The following is a 19,151-nucleotide window of genomic DNA, read 5'->3' on the forward strand; positions in this document are numbered from 1 at the left end:
GCTCCGCCTGCTCGCGGGACCCTGCGCCCCGCGGGATGGAAGGCGCCGGGGGGCAGTGTTCCTCTGGAGGAAGCCGCGATCCTGACGTTGTCTGCCAAAAACGAGCGTTTAAAGTCAAACTGCCAGAGCCCCTCGTGCAGCTGGCGTGCAGTCGCCACCACTGCGCGTTCCCCGTGGATTGCAGCGAGCTGTGCGTCTGGAACACAGCCACTGCTCAGGTAAGGACAGACTATATCCCTTCATCGACTGCTACGGCTTAAAAGGAGATATAAATAAAATACTTGAGGGTAATGTAGAAGTATCAGGTTTCACTGTAATGCTGGAAAGATTCTAGCGTTTGTTATGGGCTTTGTTGTTGTGATAAGAATAATACAAGCTGTTGTGGTGGATTGACCCTGGCAGGCAGCTAATCCATCACCCAGTCTCCTCCTCACTCCTTCCCAGCAGGCAAAAGCGGGAAGAAGTCACAGGTCGAGAAAAAGATACTTTAATGAGTGGAGGGAAGACAGAGAAAGAAACAGTACAAAGACAGTATCTTAATACCCGCAGCAAGACCAATCCCAGTACAGGCTTTGAGCAACAGCCACCTTAGAAGACAGTATCCCAGGCCCCAACACCTTCTTCATCCAATACCTCGGGTTTTATTGCTGAGCAAAATGTCATATGGCAGCAAACTGACAAACGTGTTCCAGCTGTGTCCCTTTGCAGCCTCTTGTGCATCTTCTGTCTGTTTTCTAGGGATGGGTCGGTGGGAAAAAGTGGGAAAGCTGAGAAAGCCTTGATGTTGTGCAAGCAGCATTTGGCAACAGGCAAAACATTGCTGTGTTATTATCACTGTTTTAATCACAAAATCCAAAGCACTGCACCATGAAAGCTGCTATGAAGAAAGTAAACTCCATCCCAGCCAAACTCAGGACAGCTATATTGTAGCTGGTTATGTAATTTTGAAACAATGCAGAAAAATTATTGTTTTGTTGATTGCATGTACATTATCCATTTCTAATTTTGTTCATAATCTTTGTTTGAAGTGATTCATTTAACTCTTCTTTATCTACATTTGTCAGCCATTGCGTTTGTCAGGGCATCATCACTCAATTTCTGCATTGTCATTTGGAAGTAAAATCAATCCACTTCTTCTCTGCTCTGCCTCTCGTGAACGTGTGATAGTGTGGAATATTGATGAATGCACACAGAAGGTGCAAGAAGGTAGTGTATTATTTATACTATATTATTTATATGTATAAACCCAGAAGTGATGCAAAGGCAATCATTCACTGTCACTCAGACCAATGCCCAGCCAGTCTCTGAGCAGTGGCCACCTTTGGAAGTCAACTTCCAGCACTTCCTTTTGTCCCACTGCTCCTTCTGTAACAAGATTGTTATTTCTGGGAAGGATGTGTTAGCCACCCAGATTCAGCAGCTGTAACAGTGATAGTAATGCTTTATTTCTCTTGTGCACATCTTCAGCAATGCCAAGCTGAACCAGGCCAGTAGCCCAGCCTGTCAGGTCATCGTACCTTATCAGAAAACCCCGCATTAACAACCACGGAGCCCAGGCGGAGGGAGTGCCGGGCCGGGGGCTGCAGGCCCCGGGAGCTGGCCGAGGTGCTGTGCGGGACAAACGCCCGACAGCAACCGCAGAGGAAACTCGGGGGAGCACTGCGGGGGCATTGGCGTTCTACCACCTTGGAGTAAAACGGGCAGAAAAAAATTTTCATCAAAGCAGCACTACGGGATTAAACATGCAATGCCAGAATAAGTGAATGATACCTTGCCTGGAGTATCTGTGGAATTAGTGTTTTGCATCCTGCTTTGTCTGGTCCTGCCTCTCTTTCTGTCTTTGTAGTCATGTGTGGCAAGTATTTTTGCCTGTTGTCATGTGTGGCAAGTATCTGATTTGGGAGGAGAGCGCATGACTGAAAGAGAGGTGTGAGAGTATAACACAGGGACTGTTAGTATCCTGACTACCATCTTGGTTTGGAACCTTAACAAATGGAGTTAGATTCCAGGGAGCAGTGTTAACCCCTCTTCAAGCTTAAATAGATTGTAAATTAGAGGAACAATGAAAGAAAAAAAACAACCAGGAGCAAGAGCCGCAGAGTCATAACTTACTGGTTTCCCAGTGACACTCTGTCCAAAATGTATTGTTATGGCATGATAACTGAGAGGTATTACAGTGCCACTTTGGTGTCAATATTGAAAGTTGCATGGCATTGTTCAATGGTATTAAAAGTTTTCTTCTTGTTGCCTGTAGTTAGAGATTTGCCTATTACTTAATGTGAGGGAGTTCTCTTGTACTGTACTCCACTTTGAATTAGCAAACCTACATATTATGAAAAATAGTGCTGTGAAGAAATGTGTACAATTTAAGTGCTTTTTATAATAAATGTCATTATTACATTTTAATCCATGTAAACATGACACAGAATCAAGGGGTCCTTTAGGAAGTGGGAATAAAATATGATTATGAATTTGGAGGAAACAAAAAAGGAAGATAGGAATAGACAATGGCAGACAGAAACAGTATGTGTAGTTTTAATACAAAGACAATTGACAGCCATATTCTCCACTGCTGGGTTTTTCATTGTCTTTTTCTCTCCATCTATGGGCTCTTCAGTAGATGCTGTATAGTCTTTGTCTCATCAGGCTGTTGTCTGCACATTCTTGGCATATTTTCTCAGACTATATTCTTATAAACTGTAACAAAGTAGTTAAGGAGTTCTTTGTGGGATCCATCTCTCCATCCTGGTATATCTTGAGCTGTTAATCGATTGTAAAAACATTCCATGGCATCTCAGATGAAACCCTGAATGGAACACCTGTAATTGTTGTGCCTGTACCCTAGTTAACTTGTTCCCTATGAAAGCCTAAAATTTAATTAGATGTCCAAACTGCCCTCGCATCATTAAAGGTTGCATCATTAAACAGGGATCTGCACAAACCAGTCTGCTTGAACCAGTGAGATGACCAGAATGAAACCATGAAGAGAGGGATAAAACATGACCTGTTCTCAAAACTAGTCTTACCCGACTCTGTAATGATGTATACTTCCTCTTTCAGTCTTTCCCCACAGAAGAATTAAAAGAAGAGAAGGAAAGTCCCACTTAACCTTTTGGCTGAGTGGCTGGCATATTCTCCCAGAAGAAGTATTTTTCAAAGCCTTGTTTTGATGAGCTTCAGTCAGGATTTCTTACCTCCAAAATGAACATGGCACTACTGGGTTCCATGGGCACATCACCCAACTCCAAAAATCCTCTCCCTGGCAATCTTCAATGGAAGCATGATTTGGTGGGCATTATTGATATCTCAAAGAGTACCAGATCATGTCTAGACAACAAGTCAGATGGAGGAATTCTGCTGGCACATAGTTCTGTGCTTTTCTTTCCAATACCTTGGTGTAATTATACTCTGTTTTTCTGCACCTACTCGTGACAGAAACTGGGATGGCTCTGTGGTTAGATATCTATTATGCAAAGTTTCTAAGAATATCACTACACCAGGGTGTTATATTTCATTGAATCTTATTAACAATAAATTTTCTGCAGGGTTTACACCTCGAGGAATTGTTATAGGAACTCTTTTGGGAATGGTTCTTCATGTAAGATTTAGCCCAGATGATCAACAAGTGGCAGTATGTGCTGGAAATCAGATCTACATGTTAAGTGCAAAGGTGAGATACCATCCTTTGTAGCCATGATGCTGGTATTTCTTTAACTTATTCACTTTCAAATATTTTACTTTCACGATACAGAAATGTTAGTATAATTAAGCAAAAGCATTCATTTTATCTCTTAAAATAAGTATGAACTTATGCTTGATAATACATCATATACCAGATAGAAGACTAGGTGAAAGAAGCTGAAATAAAACAATAGCTCAGTAACTTAGAAGAAGAAAAATTCTTATGTCATCTGAAAAATTATGCCTGTATCATTCATTCTGAAGACACAAATGTAATGCATCATGGCTTTGCCAGCAGGATGATATACAGGGCTGCAGTTTCTATAAGAAAAATATGGTTGAATTATACTTTGAAACTAAATCTGACAATGTTTAGCAACAGTTATTAATTATTAAAACATTTACATAATTGTCAATTTTAGTTTGAAATCTAATCTGTTTTTATTTTTGACTTGACTGATCACAGAATGAAGCTATACTAGCTGAATTGGATGGCCACCTGGCTCCAGTGACTGCTGCTGAGTTTTGCACGTGGGAGAAAAGTGTGCTCATATCAGTGTCAGAAGACAGAACCTTTAAGGCAAGGAAATTTTAGAACTGAACTTAAAAAAAATTATTATTTAGTGAAGATGTGAAGTAATCTTTTTTTCCCTGTAAATATTTTCTGAAAATTAAGCAAGAAACCTCTTTGACTTTACAGGGATGAGGGCATTGCTGTTAGAGTTGCTTGGGCAATGATTGTAAAAATCAATTACTCTTTTTTAAAGAACAATGCAGGGTTTGTATATTCAAAGCTTTCCACAGTGAACTGTTAACTTTGGTCATTATTATAATTTGACAAATAGAAATAAAATATTTTGATCAGTTTGGTTGTAACTGAAGTGTTTCACTTATGTTGAACTGAAAGCAATTATTTCCCTTTGAGTCTGCTGACATTGGTTTGAATTTTCCCTTTTGGGAATATTGGTTTGGGTTATTCTGTGTGGTGGCTGAGTTATTACATATTGGTAGGATTTTTGCCAGACAACATTTTTATACTATGATGCCATGGATCTGCTGCTGCACATGATGACAGTTGTAGACAACTTAGACCTTAAGGGGAAATGAAGAGCCTGAGTGAACCTAGGTGTGTCTTTTTGGAGATATTGGAATGGGTACCCTAGTTAGATACATTTTAATCTGCTACTGATTGTCCTCGAAATTATTCTAAATAATTTTTCCCAATATTTGGTTCTACAAGCTAAAGTAAAATTAAAACTTGCTATATCAAAGATTGTGGGTTCCTTTCCTTTCCTTTCCTTTCCTTTCCTTTCCTTTCCTTTCCTTTCCTTTCCTTTCCTTTCCTTTCCTTTCCTTTCCTTTCCTTTCCTTTCCTTTCCTTTCCTTTCCTTTCCTTTCCTTTCCTTTCCTTTCCTTTCCTTTCCTTTCCTTTCCTTTCCTTTCCTTTCCTTTCCTTTCCTTTCCTTTCCTTTCCTTTCCTTTCCTTTCCTTTCCTTTCCTTTCCTTTCCTTTCCTTTCCTTTCCTTTCCTCTCTGTAAAAATGACTAGAGAAAAGATCTATATGCTTCTTCATAATAATTTAATGAAGACTTGATAAATTATGCAAAATTCTAGTGAATAAATTTTTTAGCTTTTTTAAACTTAAAGAATGTTGGGACTTAAATGACAATCAAATGAAAATATTTTGCAGGTCTCTAAAATAATTCAGTAAGCAAGTCTTCAATTTTATTTTCTCTGCCTGATTCTTCAGGTCAGGGGTAATTCTCTGAGAGCAGCCTTGCTGGGGTCTATGACAGTTGGTTCCTGGGATTGTAGGATTTGCCATGTCCAAAACCTAACACTCCCCTGGTCCTTTTTCAGAAATAGATGGTGATCTCTTCAGATAAGTTTGTAAAATTAGGTCTTAGGAAACATCTTTTCAGTAAAATGATGTTTACATTCAGAGAGAATCATAAACAAAGAGAAAAACTTGGGATCTTAACAGAAGCTCACAGTCATGTTCAGAAAAAAGGGACTGTTTGGCTGTGAATTTTTAGTCCCAGATATGACAGCTATGATAAATGCAGTGTAAGTATGTGTGGAGAGAAAGGCTCATAAAAATAACAACATGAGAGGAAACATTTGGTTTTATTTAACTTTCTTTATCAACTATTAAGCATAGCATGCATCTTAGAAACCTGTCAATAATGAAAGTTGACTTGTATGTGGATCTATAGATCATAATAAGTAACATTAGTATTAATAATGACCTCTTATCCCAGAGCCTAATCTGGAAATTGTGAAATTATACAAGCTCCCTGTGTGAAATCTAGAACTGGTTCAAGTATATCTTTTCATTAATTTAGCTTAAATCACTAAGATATCAGCCTAAGCAAAGATAACAAGTACTTCTAATTACTTCATATATCCATACCACAAGAGTTGCACCTTTTTCACCATGGATGCTTATTAATTAAACAAAGCCCTCCATAGCTGGAAACAAGTGCTGAAGAAAAACCAAAGGACATCCCTTTCAATGACTGCATTTCTCTGTTGTCACCACATGATGGCCAGTGAAGGTTGTGTTTTCCTTACAGATCCAGATACCTATATTTCTTTCTTTTTTTTTTTTTTTAATCTAAAGGTGTGGGACTATTCTACCGGAAAGTTAATGTATCAGTCAGGCATAATAACATGTAAGTTTTCTATTTTTATATGTGTGTTTTTCATAGCAAAAAAAAAATCCTGTCTCTAAACAATAATACACGATTATTATAGAAGTATTTAGCTGATTTAGTGAAAATAATTCTAGTAGATTAGGTAGCAGCAAACATATTATCTTTTAAAGCCAATAGGAAATATATTTTCCTTTAAAGTGGATTTCCTGGTGTGTACTTCCATAAAAACTCTTTTTGTTCAGGGTGTGCGTGTAACTTGCCACTTACTGAGATACACAAGTGGGGCTCTCTTGGTTTGTAGGTAGAATTCCACTGTCTGAGTGCTGTGTGCTTGTTTTCTTTCAAGTTATGTGCATGACATGGAAGGAAATACTACACCATATGTAGATTTATTAGCAGCATCTGCAGCTGATGGCATATATTGACTTTAAAAGTGAAAGTTACTTTTGTGGAATGACAATAGCAAAAGGAGAGAAGAGGAGGGCAAGTGTTGGCTCCAGTGTAGCAGGGACCCCTCCTTTAAAGCACTTTTCCTACGGGAACCTTATAGTTTTCAACAGGACCTGCTCAAAACACCCTTTGATTGCTGCTCCTTGTGGTGCTGTGAGTCGTGATTGGAACACACTTTGGGGACATGAGTTGCATGAAGATTGGTTGTTAAGCTTTGTATGTACATTTTGTTGGATAACCTTATGTAAATTAAAAGCTAAAACCACATGATAAGAAAGGAGAGGTAGAAGGGTGAATCCACCTGTTTCCCTGTGGCAATTGTTTTTCGTGAAAACCTGCAGTAACCACAATATCAGGGTTTGCAGGTGCAAGGCCATGAGAATAAGAACAAGCATAAGAACTGCAGTAAGGGTTATTTTCCCCTCGTCTTTATGAAAAGGAGGACTCAATATGAATCATGCATTTTAATTAAATGAATTTTAATTAAATATCTGATATGTGTTTACTCTGGGAATTCTTTTATTTTTGTTTTTTTGAAGCAGCATTTCCTTTGCTAAGTCTGCTAGTTGATGAAGAAAACAAACAGATTATCACTGGATGTGGTGAGGGACAGGTAAAAATTACCCATTAAACTTAGTCTCTATGTCAAAACAGTCAACTGTTATTAATGTTTCTGTCTATAAAAAAACTTCACGAGCTGCATATGAGTTTTGAACCATTACAATAGTGATTTTAGTAAGCATAATTCAGTGCTTTGAGCATAAATCATAAATGGTATATAGGACCTCTATTACAGATCAAACTTCTTCCTCAAAACCAGAAAAGTTTTTAAGAGCACCATCAGTGATTTTGTAAAAAGAGTACACTTAAAAGAAAAATATGCATTTCACCTCTTCCTTAACATCAAGGACATGTTTATAAGAGATTTTCCAGATGTTTTCATTCAGTGTTACTCTTTGGTGAATTGTGAAGAAAACCAAAGGCTTAACTATAGTGGCGTCTAAGAAGAGAAAGGTGTAAATAAAATTTAACTACATGACCCAGTGAGCAATGACACGGAGGTTACCCGTGATTTTTCATTGTGCGAAATAGTCTATGAGGAGTTTTTTTCAAAGATGTAAACATGTGGAAATTAGGTGTGCAGTTCAAATTGATAATTGCCGCTCTTGATAATATTGAATAAATTCTTTAATAATCTTAGCAATGCATATAATTTAAGTTCTTGTTCAAGGTGAGATGCAAGATACAAAAGTTCATGAGTTACTTTATGGATCTTTAGCTTGTATTCATGTGAGCTTTATATCTAGTGCCAAAAGGTTATTCCAATTGCTTTCTCTTTTTCTTGCAGCTATGGATCTTCAGTCTCATCAGTGATCATAATTATCGTTGCATAACACATATCAACTTAAAGAAAGAGCAAGCGAAATTCTGTAATAAGTTGTGGAAATCTGGAAAGGAACTAGGTAGTGCAGTGCTTCTAGTCTGCTGTTTATGGTATATTGTAGTTGTTATTTTAAAAAGGACACACTATATGTGTCCTTTTTACACTATGGGAATTTCTTTTACGTGATAGAGTTACGAGTCAGACTGTGGCATGAATTCTTACTGAAGTTGATAGGCAGTGGGGTATTGGCTTATGTGGAAAGAATTATGCACGTATGTCTGTAATAAAATCTTGGGAAATTAATTTGCTTATAAAACATTCCCTGTTGTGAGCTATTAAGTATTTGTTTTTGATTGAAGTCATTGCCTAAGGCTTCAGTGAGAACAGAACCTGTGCCTAAAAATTAATCCCTTGTCTAAATGGAGTGCCATTTCTCAGTTAAGTCTGAAACTTCTAGGAATCTCTTTATTTTTGCCATTTTTATTTATATATTTGTTTATTTAATTCCATATTGGAGTGACCCCAAGGCAGAACAAGAGAACTATCAAACCAGTTTACACATCTTAGGCATTTGATCTCTTGAGGATCCATGGATCCTCCCTGCATCCCTGAGGATCAGGCATTCAGACTACCTGCACACCAGTTGAAGTGGGTTGAGGTCCTTCTAAGGCAAGCAAGAGAGATTTTTCTCAGGGAAAGGGAGATCTAGTTTCCCTTGCTTGCTCTTTTTCTGGCTCAATGACCAGTTACCTAGCGGCCCAGCTTCAATAATCCCAAAGTCCTAACCTAAGGAGAAAGACTGCTACATTTCTTGTTATTATTTAAAATATATGGATGTCACTTTCGTGTTTTAAAGAGTGATGTAATGTCTGTGCCTAATGCTGAATTAGATGCTAATAGTTTTTAAATGTGAATTGCACATGCATATTGGATTGGAGACTCCTTGGGAAGATGAAACTGAGGTAAATTTTCATTTTATTTTTGGATTATGTTGTAACTTCAGTATCAAGGGAATATTCAGGCTAAGGAAAGGTACCCAGCATATTTAAGGATTGTTGGATGTCAGTGTCACTTTTTGCAATAAACACACCTAAGTTCTGCAAACTCTTTTTCAGTCCATAAATAGGCTCTTTGGATTTTATCTCTAGATGTTTGAAAGAAGACATTTGGAAAAAAACCCATAATAATAAGGAAAGCTATTTCAAGAGGTCTGACTCTTAGGATATATCCATCTTTTGAAATAGAAGGTTTTTGAGTGTGGTCTTAGTTTATACTATTTAACTGATTCCAATTCTCTCTTAAATCCTGTTTCCTTTATTTCATTGCTCTGTTGATACCTAGTATTGTTGATTGTCTTTCTTAGGTGAAGGGCAAAATACTTCCAAACTTCGTAAAACTGACAACATGGCACCAGAAGGATCAGTGGAAACATCATTGCCTGTCCTCTTAATTGAACATTGTGACTTTTCAGTATGTTTCCATAATGAAGAAAACATGTAAGTCCTGTAAAATACCACCTAGTATTTGGCTTGGATCTATTCCTAGGAGTTCCTGTTGGTTCTTGGATTATTTTTAATGCAACTTAATATTTTTTTTAAAGATGCAATAGGAAAATCAAAGAATATTTTAGTGATGTGCATGTTTTGGTGGCCTACTCTTAAGCAGATAATATACACAAACTGATACAAAGATAGAACTGGTTTATATTCTGAGAAATCATTTTATAAAAATGTCATTGGGAATATCTATTTTAGCATCTATTGATCCCAGGTGATCAGGAAAGAGGAGTTAAAAAGTAATTCAGAAGCCAAATTTATTTTGAATTTGCTTTCTGAAGAAATAAGTCTGATGCACCCACTTTGTGCCCATCAGTTTGCCTTCCAAATGTAAGCAGTTTTTGAACTACACAACCTGCTCCAGCCAAAATTCTGTCATAGACAGACATTTCAGAGCATGATTTCTTACTCCTTCCCTTGCGATTGCTTGGCCAGGTAAAAATAATTCTTACATTGCATTTTTTTCCTGAAGAGAAGCTTAAACGTATTATCAGGAACCTGGGTCTCAGTTCAGAGTACTGCCACGAGAACTGTCTCATAGAAGAATTTTGTTTTGTTGGGTTTTTTAACTGTCATTTGTGTAAAATTCTTGCCCACATCATGTTTTAAGAAATTCTTGTATAACACTTTCTCCTATGGTGGGTTATACAGTGTATCTGATTACTCTCTGGTTAGATATATAAACAACATTTGACAAACAGAGGAAAAACAAAATATCCAGCAGTCCTGGATAATTTTGTTTGTCTTTATGTCAAATGCAAGTAATTATTAACAGTTATTTTCATGATGCTTGCATTTTAAGAAGGACTAGCATTGAGAGGAAGGAAGTGCTGGTTTTTAAGATGCACACCTCAGGCAAACTTTAACGGAATGTCAGTACTTTAAGGCCAAAAGATTAATTATTATAGGTATAGAATCATAGAATTTGAGGGGTTGGAATGAACCTTACAGATCATCTAGTCCCAACCCCCTGCCATGGGCAGGGACACCTCCCCACCAGACCAGGTTGCTCAAGGCCCCATCCAACCTGGCTTTGAATACAGCCAGGTCTGGGGCATCTACTAGTTCCCTGGGCAACCTGTGCCAGTGTCTCGCCACCCTCACAGTAAAAAACATTTTCCTAGTATCTAATCTAAACTTCCCCTCCTTCAATTTGAACCCATTACCCCTTGTCCTACCATTGCAGTTCCTAATATAGAGTCCCTCTCCAGCTCCCCTGTAGCCCCTTCAGATACTGAAAAGTTGCTATAAGGTCTCCACGCAACCTTCTCCAGGCTGAACAGCCCCAACCTCCTCAGCCTGTCTTCATAGGGGAGAAGTTAGTTAGTTAGTTAGTTAGTCTTATTAGTTGTATAATGCCACTCTTGAAGTATAAAAATGTTGTCTTCATCAGAACTGTGGGTATTATTTGAACTACAGCACATCTTTAAATATGACTGGTTTTCTGGTGATAAAGAATCCACCATGTGCCTAGTTAAGTTGTTCCAGGAACTGACTCATTCCATTTTGCTTCTACTCTGTACTACCCACTTTTCATGTACAGTTACTACCTTTTAGTATGTTTTTTTTATTCTGATCCTCTATGGTCAGGCACTATCAAGTTCCCTTCTTGGATAGCAAATTATAGCCCATGAACAAGTTATTTCTACACTTCTAGATAAAATAGTTTATACCTTGTATAAGGCGTGTTTTGTGTAACATTTTTTAAATTTGCTTTTGAACTTTTTTCTGAAATTCAATCTAGTTTCTTTTTCAATCTGCTGTTTGGGCATGGTTGCCTGAAATGGATTCACAGTAATAGGTTAGTTGATATAATTTTAAGAATTGAGATAACATCACTTTCCAGTACCTACCTGTTGTTGCCTTGTCTAAGGACTATTTGTTCTTTCAGCTCTCACACCACAGCTGGAGGTTTTATTCTGCATATAAATGACTGTGACCATTAAATTCTTATTATTAATCCAATTTCATTATCATTTGGTTCGAGAGTTTTGTACTTATAAATATTTTTGGATTTAATTTTTAAATGCTGTGTGTTGATTTTAGCAGGTGGTTCAGACTTACCTGAACAATTGAGTAACCCCTGCTTTACCACATTTCCTGCCTGCAATGAAATGCCACAAGGAAATGTTTCTTTGCAGCACTGATGTCCAAAATGTTATGGGTCTAACACATCCCTAAACTTTCTGACATTGAATAATTTCATCACAATGAGTGTCATTTTATTCTTGTAAAGTGGGTGTGAGATAAACTTCCTATATATATCACATGATATTTTTCACAATAACTTCATAAGTAACACCTCTTGATAAATAATTCAAAGAATTTGCAAATTAAATCAGGCTGTTATTGCAATGAAGAATGTGGTACAAAATGCAAATAAAACTATTCATGTCATGTAAAAGTATCACAAAACAGAATTTAAAATATCTATTACAGTCTGCTTCTTAGAGTATTTTACTGTATATGTTTAGGTTTTTTTTCTTGGTTGGTGTTTTTTTTTTGTGTGTGTTTTTGTTGTTGTATTTTATTTTAAGAAAAAAATTTATTCAGCCACTGTCATGAGTCTTCTCATACCAAGTTTCAGCTTCATAATTTTCCATATCCTTGCTTCAACTCTTGTGGTCTAACTTTACAAATCAAACTGAGAAGTCTACTCACGCCTAGCATGAAAATTTATTAAAATGTTGATGTCAATGTTTATTTACTGTGGCATCCAAACATTTTTAGGTTTTTGAGAATGACAACTGTTATTTTATTATAATCATCTTTTGCAAAATAACATTTTTCTTCTGTGAGGGTGTTGACTGAAATTGTAACCAGTTGGTTTACTCTGTGGTGCTTACAAGAGCTGGATTTCATTACCTAACTGCAGTACTGCAGCCACTAAGTACAGGCTGAGACAGACATTCCAGGCTCGCCTAGGTTTTTCCCCCTTAGTTTGTTCTGGCTTTTCTCTTGAACTTTAATTGTGTACAAACGTACCTTGAATTTCACTGCTCTTTGAGTGTTCATATTAGATGTGGTAAAAGTTAAGACTATATGTGGATTTGCCTCTTTGTTTGAATTTACTCTTTATATATCCAGTGCTTTTACAGCATCTCCCAACTCTTACAAACCACAGTAATTTTGGAAGAAAAGTATTTCCTGTGCTGTTTAGACTTGTCATATGGACTTACATAAAATCAACAATTGTGTTCTGCTGTTAGTTTTCAAAACTTCACCAACTTTGATTGAAACTTTTTACTTTGAGATAAAATTTTTTTTTAAATGCTGTAAATTTTTTGCTTGTTTGTATGGTTTATAATTATTGTACTGGGACTGGACAACAAGTATTAAAAAACCTCAATTGCTGTGTGTTGTATGGTAATAAGAAAAGCTTCTTTATCATTCTCAGACATATTTTTCTCCTTCTTTTTAATAGGTATTCTGCCCTAAATACTAGCTATTTTTGGATAGGAACCTCTACTGGCTTGTTAATAATTAATTTGGAAAACTTTGAATTAGAAGCTTTTTTATCTTACAAAGGTATGTTTATAAGTTATATGACTACCCTATATGTGATTGCTTTAATTTGTTATCTGTTAATAACAAGTCTGTATAACAGTATAAGAATTAGTTTGTGAAATAGCAGAATACAAGAGAAACCAAGTGGGTTTTATGTTGTTTTTTTTCTAATTAATGTTTCATGTCTTCCTGGCCCTGATGACTTTCGTAAGATGTGTTGGCACTAAATTTGGGTAGTGTCTAGCAATGAATTTTTATTTGATTTTGTAGTTCATGAGTGTTAAATACAAAGATGTTATTCTAGCCCTGCTTTATAACGTGGGGGTAAGCTAGAAGGATATACACTGAAGACAGTGGATTACAGTCATGTCAAATTAGTATGAGTATTTTTTCCTGCCTTAGAGATGATAGTTTTTTCTTCTGAAATGTAATTATAATTTCATAGCACAATGTTCTTTTTGATAAAGATTACAGTGACCTCAGCATTCGTTTTGCCAGATCATGTGCATTAACAAGGAAGGCAGTTAATGGAAAGGTGAGTACACACTAAACATTGAACATTGAAACACTGAGTGTTTACACTTCAAGTTATTTTCAATAAGTATTAGTTACGCATTTAGTTTACAGATTAATGTATACATTTGTTTGTGTTGATGTGAGTTACATAGTAATTTCTTTGGAGTGGATTGATTCTTCTGTATGGAATCCACTAGTTTAAGTAGCTGAGAAGCTTTAAAGCTCTCACAACTTGTATACAGTCTATAGTAATTAATAAGGAAAAGTTTCAGTGTGTACCTTGAATGTCAAGAATCACCACTGGGGAAGCAGAACCAATCTCTTATGGGAAGAAAGATAAACACATTGTGATACCTTATTTCTGAAACAAATGTTAGGATGAACTACTTCTGAAACATTCCAAGAAGTCCGTGAAAACTATTTGAGTTGTGAGAAAATTTCTGTGGAAAGTCACTGGAAGTGATTTCAGGGAAATGGAAAGCATTCTTGTCTGTACATTCCATTTTTGATGTTGCAGTTTTCCTACCGCTCAATCTAGACCTTTCTACATATTTAACATAGCAGTGTTTTGCTTTAGAGATTTTGTTTTAAATTCAGCTTTTAGTATGTTCTCAGCACATTGCTGAAGCCAATCTTTCTTCCATGTATACTTCTTTTCTCACCTCTCTTCCTGCAGAAATATCTCTATTGTAGAAGGTATTGGCATTTTTGTGACTGCTAGGTATCCATGTCTGTTAAGACATTTATTCAAGCAGCATAAGCATATTTTTGAAGGACGACATTAACCACTCTTTACTGCTTAATTTTCTTCAAGGCTGAACCCATTTTTGACTATTTTTCACAAATTACAGAAAATGATTTTGTTTTCCATTATAAATTCTTTATAATTGGAGCTTAAATTATAAAATAAATGGTTATTTTATGGTATAATTGCTGCAGGTTTTATGCTTGATCACCTCAATGTTTGAAGATATGGTTGCTGTATTGGAAGTTAACCTTGCTGCATTGGTGAGAACTCAGCACAGTGATTTTCTCCCACATGGAAATGAGAACAGTCTATCGGTTATTGCCAGGTACAGAATAATTAAATGTTTTTTCTCTGTGTCGTGTTATGCATTTGTTTATCTGGCACTGAAGTGAATCACTTGGTTTTGTACACTGCTGTTGACATGGTTTTATTTTACTTCTTTTTACTACTTATAAGAGGGAGAGAAATCACAGGATTACAGAATGGTTGAGGTTGCAAGGCACCTGTGCAGGTTATCTTGTCCAACTGCCCTGCTCAAGCAGAGCCACTTGGAGTCAGTTGCCCAGCATCACATCCAAAACACTTTTGAGTATCTCCAGGGAGGGAGACACTACAACCTCTCTGGGTAACCTGTGCCACTGCTGAGTCACCTTCACAGTAAAGAAGTGTTTCCTGGTGTTCAGCCAGAACCTCCCATGTTTCAGTTTTCACACATTGCCTTTTGTCCTGTGACTGGGCACTGGGTGCAGAGCCTGGCTCTAGAGTCTGCCTGACAGCCATGTACTGGTGCATGGCGTTGTCCTCTGGTGCAGACTGCATTTCACCTTGTTGAACTTCACGAGGTTGCTGTCAGCCCATTTCTCCATAAATGGATGTCTCTCTGGATGGCAGCACAACATTCTGCTCTTTTAGACACTCTTCTTGATTTTGTGTCATCAGCAAACACGGTGAAGGTACACTCTGCTCCTTCATACAGGTTACTAGTGCAGATGTTGAATGGAATTGGGCCCAGTATTGATCCACACAGTACTTCATTAGTTACTGTCTTCCAACGAAACTTTGAGCCACTGATCATCACTGTCTCGGCCTGGTTATTCATCTGGTTTTCTATCCACTTCACTGTGGGCTCATCCAGCCCATACTTCATTAGCTTCTCTCTGAGGATCTTACGGTAGACAATATCCACTGCTCTCCCCTCATCTACCAAGCCACTAATTTTATCATAAAAGTTTATCAAGTTGATCAAGCATGAATTCGCTTCCCCTTGGCATATCTCTGCTGGCTATTACTTTCCTCTCCTTTATATCCCTGTGATTTATGAGAAAATACTGATGCCTTGAAGAGGACAAAAAATCTGCAATATACACTGAAGTGCATATTTCAGTGTTTATATTAAAATCATCAGTTAATATTCACAAAAATGGGCTCTGATGGATGAATCTAGTCAGGGCCAAGGCTTGTCTGTGCTGCTGGGTATCTGAGCTATTAATTAGCCCATCAAGCCTTATTTGGTTTTATTAAAATCTCATTGCTATCACACATGTATATGCACACATGCAGGCAAATATCTAAAAAGGAATTTTGAAATCTTTTCCTAATCTGATACTTTCACCCATTGCATTGACCAATTTTTTTGTGCTTGGTTTTATAATTTAGGTGTTCACTATTGAAAAATTCTCCACTGTGTAAAGGTTTAAAGAAAAATATGGAAGAACCTTCTAGTAAAACACTTGGTAAGTATAAACCAGTTTTGAAATTAATTCATAAAGTTATATTTTTAATGACAGTAACTGACTTCCAACTAGCTTGTGCCTAATACAATCAATATATTGATTTCTGTTTGAAATATATATTGCATTATATTTTAATTTTAGTGGGAATAATTTTATACTTCTAGTAATATTTCATAGCCTATATATGTATTTGGAGTTGAAAATTATGTTAATATGTATTTTTCTTCTTCCAAAAACAATTCTCTGAGAACTTTCTGTGGATTTTAAGAAGTGTAGAATGTTTACATTTCCATAAGTTATTCTTTTTCCTTAGCAGGCAGTATATTTTTCTGCATAATTTGTTATTTCTTGCTTAACTTTTGTTACCTGTTTTGGTTAATTTTACTGTCCTGAATAGTCTTTTGTCATTATCTGCAAGTTTAGGAAGTTGACTTTTGTGTCAATGTCCTGCTGTTTGAAAAATAGAAGATCTGACTTCCAGTTACTGTTGAAGCACTTGTAGCTCTTTTTGGTTATAAACAGTAAAGCAAAGTCCAAAAAAATACCTACAAAATAATGTTTTCATCACCATTTCTTTAGGAAATATGTAAAAATGCTGGTAGCTGTAGACAATTAGAAATAATCTATTTTTACTATATTGCTTGCACTTGTTGTACCTGTTACAATGTCAAAGGTTTTATCTGTAGTGGTTTATGATATTCTGGTAATGCATCTACAGTGTTTTAGCTAGAGTTACAGGCTGCTTTGGACACCCAGCACTAACACCTGTGCTACCTTTGTTGACATCTCATGATCAGATAGATAAGGTGCTGTAAAGAAATCCTATGGTCTCTTAAGGCAAGTGGTACTGGGAACTTCTCAAGAAGGACTTTTTTCTGCCTCATTGCAACATAAAGAGAAAGGATAGCTAGTAGGAGTTGAAGGGACTTCTGTCCTCAGCATAGGTAGATGTGTCTATGAGGTCATTTCCTGTACACCTGAAGTTTTTCTCTGGGAATGTCATCAAGATTTCTCCCTTCACAATATTTATTTTTTTAGTTTATTTCTGCTGATATGAAATACTAATATTCAGTTTGGAGCTGAAGGCTGCTCTTCAGGCTTCTAAGTCTAAGCACAAAATAGGCAGCTAGAAAACACATTTGTGAATGAATGATGAAAAAGGTAATTCAGAACAATATTCTTGCTACTTCAAAGTTTAAAGAAGTTCCTACTTATTTATGTTACTGGAGGAGGGATGTTATAGAATGTAACATTTCATATTTATTTCCTTTTCTTGGTAATTATTATTTTAAAGTGAGTGGTCATAAATGTGCTTTGTAACATAAGGAAACCTCAACTATTTACCTCAACTGTTTCTTCTGTGCTAGCCTAACTGTCTACCTTAACTCTAAAAACATTATGTTAAAACCTCATTTTAATGTAAATTAAATTATTTTACTATAGGGTTGAAAAGCAGAGTGAAAGATCAGCCATTGGTTTTCCATAATAAAATTAAGTCATCAGGCTATACAGAAGCACCACGGTGAGTAGATGTATTACTATTCTGCCAGTTTTATTGGTGCATGATATTTTGCCACTTAATAGATCCATGTAGTCTCATGACTGTGAAATTAATCACCCTTGAAAAACACTGAAGAGGTTATAAAACAAAATAATGTAAAAAATATATTGCAAATCAAAATTTTCACAGCATTGTTTGACTTCCATTTGAAATCTCTATCAAGCATCCTGACTCTTATGTCTGATTAAACTCTTGTTTCTTCAGCTTGCAGAAAGAATTGTCTGAGAACTGTATTTGAATGGATTTTGGCTTTCAGAATGTATTATTAAACAAATAACTCACAGAAATCAAAGTGCAAACTCAAGCATTAGATCATTATAAATTTATCTTGTCACCAATGTGTACAGTCTCTTACCTACTGTCATTACCAGTAGGGATAAATAGTAAGAAGGAAGTAGGATTGCTTTTGTTTGAAATAAACTATTTCTCTCATGTGACATTTAATGTTTCATATAGGACAGTTTGTTTTCTTTCTTGTAGAATGACCATGTTTTCTCCAAATAATAACCTGAAAAAAAAGAATGTATCAAAGTGGAAGACCAATTGTAAATGGTAGGTAACCTAGCAACTCCATTAGAGGAGGAACAAATTGAAATGTGGGTAATTACAGTTCCATTTAAAATATGGTTTGTAGCTACTTCTCTCATTGGAACCTTTAGTTATGGTCAGCACTGGAACTAAAAGGCTTTGTAAATTTGTTATAAAATGACTGCAGCAAATGGTTGGGAGACTACTAATTAAATTTGTTTTATATAAAAGAAAATATACATACCTCTTTTCATAGATTTTTGTCAGTAGAAAGAAGAACAGGGTCTACATATGGTTGGAAGAAAGTCCTAACATGTTCTTAAGCTGCAGCTTTAGTGAGAAAAAGAACTCAATGTGGCACAGTGAGACTTAGTGATTTCAGATCATGTGCTTCATTCGCCCCTAAAGTCATCTTATCTTAAGCTAATACAGGGTAACTCTAATGGATTTAAACAGAGTATACGTAATGGTACAAATTGACCAGTGCAATCTTCATCACTGTGGACACAAAAAATAAATGTTTTTTTCTAGAGATGGTACTTTCATGCTAATTGGTGTGGAGTGTTAAATGGGCATGTTGCACACTTTTTTTTTCTCTTTACTGTTATATAGAGTCCTTGTTCTAAGAAGTACAAGCATAAAAATAAAGAATGATTAATGCCATAATGTTTCTCATTTTAAAAAGATCTGTTTAAGTGTTAAAAAGCCCCCACGTAATAGCTCAAGACTAAGTTTTTGTAATCATTGCGCACATAGGTAAGCCTTTACATGAGCACTACAGATAATTTCAACTTTGGTTTGCCCTGTTTTATGATAGGTTAAGCTACTTA

General features: G+C 36.3%; 1 protein-coding gene across 1 annotated transcript in view; it reads left to right on the forward strand.

Annotated features, from left to right (window-relative positions):
* Positions 1–35: 35 nt before the first annotated feature.
* The window catches only part of WDR27 (WD repeat domain 27), a 33,653-nt gene continuing 14,537 nt past the window's right edge, over positions 36–19,151 (forward strand). Inside the window, exons 1-14 of the mRNA XM_009075298.1 lie at positions 36–218; positions 1,065–1,206; positions 3,546–3,670; positions 4,148–4,261; positions 6,305–6,356; positions 7,331–7,401; positions 8,137–8,251; positions 9,536–9,668; positions 13,153–13,256; positions 13,703–13,770; positions 14,691–14,824; positions 16,156–16,232; positions 17,676–17,754; positions 18,274–18,345. Of these exons, the coding sequence (XP_009073546.1) occupies positions 36–218; positions 1,065–1,206; positions 3,546–3,670; positions 4,148–4,261; positions 6,305–6,356; positions 7,331–7,401; positions 8,137–8,251; positions 9,536–9,668; positions 13,153–13,256; positions 13,703–13,770; positions 14,691–14,824; positions 16,156–16,232; positions 17,676–17,754; positions 18,274–18,345 (1,469 nt within the window). The remainder of the gene's footprint in view (positions 219–1,064; positions 1,207–3,545; positions 3,671–4,147; positions 4,262–6,304; positions 6,357–7,330; positions 7,402–8,136; positions 8,252–9,535; positions 9,669–13,152; positions 13,257–13,702; positions 13,771–14,690; positions 14,825–16,155; positions 16,233–17,675; positions 17,755–18,273; positions 18,346–19,151) is intronic.

The sequence above is a fragment of the Acanthisitta chloris genome, unplaced genomic scaffold, assembly GCF_000695815.1.
Source record: "Acanthisitta chloris isolate BGI_N310 unplaced genomic scaffold, ASM69581v1 scaffold9965, whole genome shotgun sequence".
Taxonomy (NCBI): Eukaryota; Metazoa; Chordata; class Aves; order Passeriformes; family Acanthisittidae; genus Acanthisitta; species Acanthisitta chloris.